General features: G+C 37.2%; 1 protein-coding gene across 1 annotated transcript; it reads left to right on the top strand.

The window, feature by feature from the left end:
- The first annotated feature begins 1046 nt into the window (after positions 1–1046).
- Positions 1047–9754, top strand: LOC145205112 (monocarboxylate transporter 13-like). Its single transcript, XM_080077762.1, has 16 exons — positions 1047–1121; positions 1231–1315; positions 1421–1570; positions 3107–3296; positions 3565–3701; positions 4068–4254; positions 5198–5369; positions 5588–5679; positions 5743–5846; positions 6187–6404; positions 6936–7093; positions 7634–7759; positions 7979–8121; positions 8225–8300; positions 8640–8763; positions 8951–9754. The coding sequence occupies exons 2-16, from the start codon at positions 1250–1252 to the stop codon at positions 9027–9029; spliced, it is 2022 nt and encodes a 673-aa protein (XP_079933888.1). The 5' UTR covers positions 1047–1121; positions 1231–1249; the 3' UTR covers positions 9030–9754.
- Positions 9755–10150: the final 396 nt, after the last annotated feature.

Raw genomic sequence — 10150 nt, 5'->3', positions numbered from 1 at the left:
GGTACACAACAATTTTTACAACAAGCACAAAAACAGATACACAGAAGGCCTTGGCCCTTGCATAGGAAACACTTTTAATTGAGGTTACTTCAAAGAGATAGTATGATGCCTGCTCTGCGTTTGCATACTGGCCGCCGATCGAAACGGTTTCATCGAAGTAACCACATATTTCTGAACTAACATTCAAAAGTCAAAACTATATCAAAACCCAGAGCCTCCATAAAGTTACATAAAGTGTGCAAAATTCACTGATATTAATTTTCTGATCAAAAACTGAACGACTTCAAAGAAAAGAATGGCTTTTTACAGGCACTGTATATCAAGAGAATAATTTTGCTGAAAACAATAACAACTAAGTCGTGACGTCAAAACACGTGACCAGTTTCTGGGGGAAACACCGACTTAAAACTTGCAGCGCAATGGAAAATTTTGTGTACAAATTTGCCAACAATTCGGAGACATTTCAATAACAGCAAATGTCACTTCCGGGTGTGTTTTCAAGTTTGGTTGACTTTGAACAGAAAAGTTTGAACCTAAATTCGTGAATGGTGGTATTCATTTGGCTTGAAGCTGTATGGTAGCCTATGCAGAATAGGCTGCTCATTTGCCGTAATACTATGGGTTGAAAATTGGCATGGGTTGAAAAATAGGCATGACCTCCAGTTAAGTTAAGTTGAGTTGAGTTGAGTTGAGTTGATTTCGCTTGGTGAAAGACAACATAGCAACACAATTGCACTAAAACAAATCAGCCGGAAATAGCTGCGCAACGTTGAAACGTCATGGAGCGCATAAAAGTGTCGGGCACAATTGGTGGATGAGAGGCACAACGCGCTGCAGCTACACCGCCATTACAAGGCGTTAAGTGACTGGGGCTCACAAGTTCATCCACCTATTCGATATTTATTCAGTTCACAACCATCAACCACAGAATAAACACAATCACATTTCGTGTCCAGCTGGATGGACATCATCGTTATTATTCAATAAAATAATGAAGCTACCTGTCAAATGCAGTTGTAAATTCGACACCATCGATTCGACGATGTATTACAAAATATTCTGGTTTACAACAGTGCTATAAACCATTAAAGCGGCAATAGACATTGAGGAACTTGTTGGAGGTATTTATGATATTATTATCGATGGTAAAAGCTATCTGGTTTTATAACGTAAAAGTGTATTACAATTTAAAAACATTTTTAAGATTGTAATTGTCTTAACCAATTGCAGCAACAAAAAGTGAGTTGAAATGGAAGTCCAAACGACGAAGAAAGTAACGAACTATGGCTCGCAAGATAATCAAGATTCGAAACCGGTGAGAAAAGGCGTAGTGAACTATTTAAAAAAATACGATCAAGTTTTAATGAAAACAACACTCTCTTTTTTTAACTCTTAGTATAAAATTGTCTCTTGTTTTAAGGTGGAAACCCGAGAGGCACCTGATGGTGGTTTCGGTTGGTTAGTTGTACTTTGCTGCTTCGTCATCGAAGGGTACGTATTTGGCACGATGCGATGCTTTTCCGTGTTTTTCAACCCATTCCAAGAAGAATTCAAGACCACCAGCAACTCCGTAAGTGCAGATAGAATCTAGATGGAACTAAGTTACAAACTAGCTGATTTATAGCTGAATTGTTTTTGACATTCAAGAGTTTTTTTAATAAATCTCCAATTAGAAAATTTTCATATGCTGTGCAGCAAACGAAAACATGTGAAGTAGTTAATTGCGACGTTTAAACACTGTCCGCTGTTGTTGCAGCTGCATTTGGCAAGGAAATAAAAGTTTCCAGCCACGGTATTGTATAATCTATATTATTAAAATTAGATCGACCCAAACTGCACCAAAAATAACCCATCAAGTCAAGCGTTACACCAAACGTAACCCAGACTGATTGTAATCTAACCGTCGGAAAACTACACAGAAATTGTGTGAGACAGTTGCTTTATCCTTTACCGGCAACTTTCTCGCTCCAACCGCGCAGATCCAGGCATTTTTGCGGATTGTTTTTGTAGATGTGTGAATTAATTCCAGTCGCTTTGATTGCGATTTTATGGGAGGCATGTTTTTCTGCAACAACGCGTTTTACATAGGGGTGATATAGTAGCCAATGGAACCCAAACTATAATCAGGGTTCGCCAGACCTGCTTCACGCTCGAGCCGCAACACAAAAAAATCAAAAAACGAATTTATTCACTCCCAGCGAAGTGTATGCTATCAAATAATGATTATTGTTGTATGGTGATACTGTGAGTCTTCACCTGGGCTGCAAGGTGTTTGAAATTAGGCCGATATGATGGGAAAGTTTTGTGTTTAGCTTCGTAATGACGTTTCAAGTTACCAGTTTTGTAATGATTGAGCGAAGCTTGACAGATAAGACACACATGTTCAAACTTTGTAGTTATTGCTAGTAGAAGCTGCAATACTAATGTAAAATGCTTTCGATGTCAGCCCTGAGTCCCTGACTTACAGCTTAAATCCAAAAATATATTTGACTACAATGCACAATCTATAGCACACTTCTGTACAATAATGTTCTTTTCGGTTGGTTTTCGGAATGTACATTGTTTATGACAAATGACACTTTGCCAGCTGGTCAAACAATTGCAAGATGGGGAATGCATGTGCAGCATCAAAGAGTCGCAATCACAGGCTCAATGAGCCGCAGTTTGGTCACCCCTGCTATATATGTTCCTTATTGTTATCAGCCTTATTTGGGTAAAGCAGGGGTGGCCAACCTTCTACATACCATTCGCCAACTTTTTAACATACTGTGTTGGATGCGCCATAAATGTCTCGTAACCCCACCTTCTATGACTACTTCTTGTATATAGAGAGAAAGAGAAAGAAACAACTTTTGCATGAGAAGGATAGTAATAAGAAATAAGAACTAATATATATATATATGTGTATATAGCCTATAATTAATAGGGCAGGCTTACTTTATTTATTTATTAGTTTATTAATTTGATTTTCATGATTATCAAAAGAAGGCAATGCGCCCTTTCTAATCATGCAATGCGCCACGTTTGGCGCATGCGCCATAGGTTGGCCACCACTGGTGTAAAGTATCTGCGCGCCGCGCGGTGTGATGAATGTTCTGTATTAAAGGTATCATGGATTCCTTCGATTTGTCTTGCGACGTTACACTCATCCGGTTTGATTGCAAGTCAGATGAGCAAGAGATTAGGTGCACGGACAGTCGTGATGGTTGGAGGATTACTGACGTTCACTGGGTTCTTCGCTGCATCCTTTGCAGAAAATATTATTTTCGTTTACCTCGGAATTGGACTTGCATCAGGTGACCATTATCCGAGTCACGTTCAAATTTCGTTGGCTAACGTGTTGTGCTGGTGATTACTTTTTTGTTAGACTAATTCAACAAGCAAAGTTTTTAAATTTCTATATCTTTTGAGAGCTACCAAATACTGATTTAATGAATTGTGTTCGGAGAAAGGGACAATTTGAGTTTACAAATCATTAAGCGGAAAGAACATATATTTTAAGAGATTTCAAAATGAAACAAAAAATTAACATTTTTGGCTTATTATAATTGATAACTTTTTTAGGCTTGGGTTTTGGCCTGTTGTACATTCCTTCCAACGTGATTGTGGGACAGTACTTCAACAAACGCAAATCACTTGCGTTTTGCATTATCTCAACAGGCGGACCGGTAGCATCATTTGTGTTCGCGCCGCTTTTTCAGGTATAATATTCTTAATCAGTCGCGTCTTTATTTAACAGTGTTATTTTTGAAGCCGGTTCATCGGCAGAGCTACCAACAAACGAAATCACCACAAACAAAGTTCCCTAAATACCGATAGATGGCGCAAAGAGCGCAGTTATTTAAACTAACAATGAGACTGAGAAACGTTTAGAAACTAAATTTAACGTTAGGATCTAAGTGTATAGGTTAGTTGTTATTATTATAAAACCTCACCCCAACCCTAAAAGTTGGCATTTTCACACAATTTGCTTTAAAATATTCACAAACGCTCTTGGCGCCATCTAACGGTGATAAGCAAACATTCTCTAAAGAGTTCTTACGTTAGTATTTTTATATTTATTCCAGGTGTTGGTTGATCGCTATTCTCTAAACACGGTCCTCAAAATTATTGCTTGTATTTTGTCCACCGCAACATTATGTGGAATCGCAATGACTCCGCCGAAGAAAGTCGAGTCACGACCTGATGACGTAATGGACTCGGTTTTTGAGGAACAGGAACCTGAGTTGGCAGACTCATTGAAATTGAAATGCTGTAAGCTCTCTTCAGTACCAACTTAAGTAAAAAACTAAGTGCTTTGACTTAAAGTCGTGTGGTTGCAAATGTTTTATTATTATCAATGAGCAACACAACAGCTTATTACCGCAGTCAAACCGTCTGTTTATAGCAGCGGTTCCCAAACTGGGGTCCGCGGCCCTTTAGGGGTCCGTGAGGCAATTTTGGGGGGACCGAAGTAATTCTATAATCTTATTTGGCGTCAGTTTGTGCCTCTAAATAAGTTTAAATCAAAGTAGAATTGAGAATCGACTGTCTCTTGCTAAACAATGGCCTTTATTGAATGACAACTATCAAAAATGCAATTGTTCGTGCACAATCGTAATGTTTTTTTTGTCCTGTTTGTGATGTCACATGATGTCTTTGGATGATTGTTATGCGCAATTTTGCATAACTTGCTAAAATCCTGCAATCAACTTTCGTTTTTATGAAATACACATTTAAGCTTAAGGACCGCGAGCCCTCGAAATAATGGCAAAGGGACCGTTTTGAAAAAAATATGAAAATGTTTGGGAACCACTGGTTTATAGCATTGGTTCTCAACTTGTAGGTAATTACTTATCACCCCCTAAGCCTAAAGAGTAATTTACTTTTTAGGGGTTATTTGTTGATTTTTTGAAAAGGGGGTTAATGCGACCAGTCAGTATGATTATTCCCAGGGGTAAAAATCATAACAAGGTGGTATATATGCAAGAACCACTGGTTTATGCAGTATTAGCGAATTGTGAGAATCCCTATTTGATTTCGTTTTTACGTTTTAGAGAAGTTGAGTTGGCTTAACCAACCGGTTAATATTTTTGGTCATGTTGCAAGTTTTGTTTCAAAAGAATGCAACAAGCGCTGGCAAAAATAATTAGGGAATACAAAACTGCTTCAAAACTGCTTCAAAACGCAATTCTGTTTTGTGGTCGATAATTTTTAGCATTAGAAACCATACAAGAGGTAGAAGTTTCAAGTTTAACAACTACTCTCGACGAGCAAATTAGTGACGACACAAACGAAATAACCAAAAATAAGACGCGACCCACTTCTATCAAATGTAAGAGATTTCACAGCTTCGGTGGCGTTGATACAGTTCCACTCATTGCAAAAAGGTAAATTGCTATAACATCCAACTGTGTCACTTTCAATCTTAGGCCTACACAGCATTCTTTAACTCTTTACAGATGAATATTTTTTATTTAAGATCACTGTTGTTGTTTGATTTTATCAATTGTCTCAAATATGTATCATCTATTCTGTGTTGTTTTGCGCTCAACTTGTCAAAAACGAATTGCAAACTTGAAATAAATGTGTTTGTGTTCATTTTTAGCAAACGACATGACCCAAAAGCAGAAATCTGGACCCGTAACGTATTTTTGAAACCAGCAACCGCCAAAAAACGTGTTTCGTTCAACACAACAGGTGACAAAAAATATCAATAATTTGTCAAAAACATATCCAACAAACATTACAAATTACGTGTAGGATCGTCCAAGGAACATCTTCGGATTTGCAATGTAATTTCAGCTTCAGTGCCGGATCAAATTTCAGTACATCGTACTTCTGCACGAAAATCAAATGCTACTGAGGTATTTATCAAAAAAACAATGATTTCTATACTTACGCTGTTTGTGATTTCTATGCTTTGGTTTTTGACTCTTGTATCAAATGTAAGGTACAGCTATGCTAACATAAGAGCTCGCAACAGAAAATTTGTCTAAACACTGATAGATGGTGTAACTGTAGAGAGCATAGTGAGACTGGGGTAGGGCTAGGAACCAAGTTTATAAGGCTCATTGGTATTTTTATTATATAACCTCACCCCAAACCTAATAACCCTTTCCGTTTGCATATCTACAGCAGAATTTTTCGCCACTTGTCGCTTTTCAGCAAACTTGTCTGTTTTTACGAAATAGATTTATTTTTCAGACTTCCGAGGAAGACTTTATGCAGGGTGAAAACGGGTTGCAGTGGGGTCTGCTGACCCAGTCCCCTTTCCTTATCTATTGCTTGGTGGGACTTTGTATAGGAGCTGGGGCATTTACCCCAAACGTTTTTCTTGTACCCCTTGTTGTGTCCAGAGGTTACGTGAGCCTTGATGCCGCTATTCTCGTGTCAATAATGAGTGGTGTTTCGATTATCAGCAGGTATAGAAATATGGTCTACCTATTGATGTGCCACTAAGAATGACTGTTTGTTGTAAGACAGGGGTGTGCAATCTGCGGCCAGTGGGCCAAATACGCCCTATTAAATAAGGTTGTGCGGCTCGCGAAGACAATTAATATTAATGAGAAATGAGGTTTTGAGCAGATCAATGAGGCCGATTCTATTTTTCTGCAACCCAACCATGCGGTTGGAATCACTTGTTAGTTTTACTGATAGTTTTCCTTTCAATCAATGCGTGTATCGGTACGCAACAAAGCAAAAAGAACTGTTTTAATATTATATGAAGATTGTGGTCCGCTGTCTAATCGTATTAATTGCATTTGATCCATCAGTGATAATGGTTGCACATACTTGTTATAGGGTGCACTATTTTGTGTTGGGTTGTTTAAATGCATTTTTGCGACAGAGATTTAACACGATAAAATAGCAACTGTAATCAACTTCACAGCAGATTCTGCCAGCAGGTAAACACAAAATATGAACTAACTAACATTAATTTACGTTTATTGAAGTCTGGCTAGCGGATGGATCATAGCGTTGTCTTCCGTATTGCTGTTGTATTATGACGTCGCATCTCTCTTTCTGCTGGGACTTTCCTGTCTTCTTTGTCCGTTTGCAACAACCTACTACCAACTAGTCATATTCTGCGTCTGCTTCGGACTTTTTCTTGGTAAATTGTGAAATCAAAACGTACCATATCTTGTGGACTATGTTTGTAACTGTTTTGTTGATGCAAGGGCTTTTCTCGGTTCGTCACGCTAGGTATTTAACTTAAAGGTCGGATCGACTAGAAAAGATATTAAATTTTGTAAAAAACGTAAAAACGTTTTTGCCCACAAACGTTACCCTACAGTATTTGTACAGTATTGTAGAAAGTACCAAGTTCGTATTGCCGACTTTAGTTATACAATGTCCAGAAGTAGGCGCTATCAACCATGTTGAGAACCCTTTGTCCAGATTCTATGGTATACCTGATTTGTTCAAATAATGTATTTTTGTATGTAATTTGTCACGTAACTAAAAAAGTAACGAACAAAAAATTTTCGTTCTGACTTTAAATGTTTAATTTTACCGAAAATTCTTTTTCTGCATACAACAGCATTGCTATCACGCCGCACCAAGAAAATGACCCAATTATCATCCAAGACTCAGCCAAAACTGTTAATGAGAAGATTATAATTAAAATGTTTGTTACATTTTACCTTTTCAGGTGCAGTGATGGCTCTTCCGTTTTCCGTTCTATGCGAGATAGTGGGAACTGATTGCTTGTTTAGTGGCTTTGCATTTTTTATGATGGTCACCAGCGTAGCGGTTCTCATCACTCCTCCTGTCGCTGGTAAATTAGGTTACATGATATGCCGTGTGGAATTTATGCAATCTGTCCAACGCTTGTGCTGAAATGCTCTTTGTTCGTTACGCCTTTGGTATCTTTGTTATATTTCGTATCAGTATATTTTACAAATGCCTCAACCTAAAATATTCTGTACTGCGTTTTGATAGAAAGCATATTTTCGGCAATGTTGCATTACACTTCAATCAAATATCTGTGACACAGGTTGGCTTGTGGATGTCACTGGGTCCTACGATGCCATATTCTACTTATCGGGAGTCGCATTAATCCTGGCATCATTAGGAGTCCTGTTTATAACGCTTTGCTCCGAAGCGTCTGTAGAAGAAATAGAAGAAGAAACCAACAAGGCAATTACCTTTCTACAAATTTGCATCCTTCTCCATAAACTAAAATTTGATCATACATAATTGCTTGTTGTTGTGGTTTTTTAATGTTTGATTTGTGTTGCAGGATTCTCAGAATGTCAAGGAAGGTTTGAATGCCACCACATCATTTTCGGCAGCAAATTTGGTCACAACAGGAGACGGTAAGAATATCTTGTAAGCTGTAATGTTTTGACGTAAAGTGGGTTTTGCACTACTGTCCACAAAACAGAGCTACGTTAAAATTTATACGGCTTCATTTTTTAAAACAATTACTTCAAACACAAAACATTTGTTTTCAAAGTGATCAAAAATTGTTACAATAAATTTTTTTGTCGCTTTTAAAGGTTAATTGTATGCTTTTTGATTATACAGAACCTAATAGGATTTTTTCGCAGAACCGGCTTTGCACTAAAAAGTTATAGACCATAGTATATTATAAAGTCATACGCTAAATGTTTGTAGTGGGTCGTGTAACATAGGTGTGTGGTGTTTCTTTAAAGGTGGCCAAGGTACAATAATTGCCCAGATTGAGAAACAAAAGGCAACAGAAAACCAGAACATTCTTGATCAGTCAAAGAGACAACGTATTCGACGACAGAGTGTTCTTCTTACACGAAATAACAGGTTTGTTTCATATCATAAAATTCATATATTCGCACCAATTGTTAAAAGGTACAGAAAAAATATTTTAAACACTGTGAAATGGTGTTACGATGCAATAAATTCAATTTGTTATGGCAGGTTGCAGAACATAAATTACAACAAACCATTGGCGGTTTGGTTTTCTCATTGAAACATTTAATATTTACAGGTCAAATCGGAGAGACACTGAATTGGCGGCGGTGCCCGAAATTGTGCCAACAATTATTCGAAGAAAATCGCTTATTTAATTTTGTGGTGTTCAAGGTTGTCTACACAAATTTGCTATTGGCTTAATAGGGCCAATTTTTAAGTGTTGTGTATGTATTGTTTCCAAGTATAGTTAAGCCATCACTTCTCTTTTGAATTATGTGTGTTTATTCTAATCCAGTATTTGAATAATTGACAATCCTGAAACTTTAAACATTGCAAAAGCATTTACCTTATTTTCGCTCTTCGAAGGTGTGAATACAGGCTTGCTTTCATGAATAATTTAGAGGTAATGTTAAAATACAAACGGCACTTTAGTTTGTTATTTTGTGCAAAACCGACAACGGTTCATTTAGTATCCTGGCGAAAAATCATTTTTTCAAAAGTTTTTAAAAGAAAAAACTATTGATGCAAAATATGCTAGGAATGGTCACTTTTCAATTGCAAGCTGTATTTGTTGTTTGATATTTTGTTTAACAGGCTTCCTTATTGCTTAGGTTTTGGACGCATATCTTAACATATGTTTTCTCTGACATGCTTTTCACACTGGTTCGTTATCAAAATACTTTGTGGATAGTACAATTTCCGGTCAATGAAAGGTGAAGTTCGATTCGATTGAAGTTGCTCTGAGCCTTTCTGTCGCCACGTCGCACTGCATTATTTATGGACCAGTTAACACACCGTACTTGTGAAGTATACAAAACGTGTGTGGTTTATGCGCGTTCTTCGATGTACTGAAAAGAAATATAGCTGTAATTCTATGACGGCGTTATGTAGCGACCTAATTTCCAGCTTTTGGTAGGAAAGATAGAAGACATATATAACTAAATGCACACAAAAATTTGAATAGCTAGGTCAAGCTTGATAAAATCCAACAAAACGTTTGGCATTATAAAACACACTGTGCATACACAAAAAACTCACTCGAAAAAACAAACAAAAAATCATTGGAACGATAAGACTAAGCGGTTGAATACTATAGGCAGCTAAATTTTCTCTTAAAAATAACAAACACATACCTTAAATTGTTCTAATATTTAGGGTTAATTTTTTGGGTAACAGAAGCTGATATACCACTTTAAGACGTATTGAGGCGCAAAATGTGAAGATCACGGGTGAATAAAGTAAACTCCAATGATTGCTGCACAACAAATTCGAATAA

This window comes from Phallusia mammillata, chromosome 8 (genome assembly GCF_965637545.1).
Source record: "Phallusia mammillata chromosome 8, kaPhaMamm4.hap1.1, whole genome shotgun sequence".
In the NCBI taxonomy this organism is placed as follows: Eukaryota; Metazoa; Chordata; class Ascidiacea; order Phlebobranchia; family Ascidiidae; genus Phallusia; species Phallusia mammillata.
Note: the sequence above shows the minus strand (reverse complement) of the source record. Positions and strands in the feature narration are given on the sequence as shown.

What these genes read in the sequence shown, in the direction of transcription:
- LOC145205112 (XM_080077762.1), top strand. Translation starts at nt 1,250, where the DNA reads ATGGAAGTCCAAACGACGAAGAAAGTAACGAACTATGGCTCGCAAGAT. An exon ending in GGTGTTTCGATTATCAGCAG is followed by an intron (nt 6,405 to 6,935) that starts GTATAGAAATAT and finishes CGTTTATTGAAG; the next exon opens with TCTGGCTAGCGGATGGATCA. An exon ending in TTTGGTCACAACAGGAGACG is followed by an intron (nt 8,301 to 8,639) that starts GTAAGAATATCT and finishes GTTTCTTTAAAG; the next exon opens with GTGGCCAAGGTACAATAATT.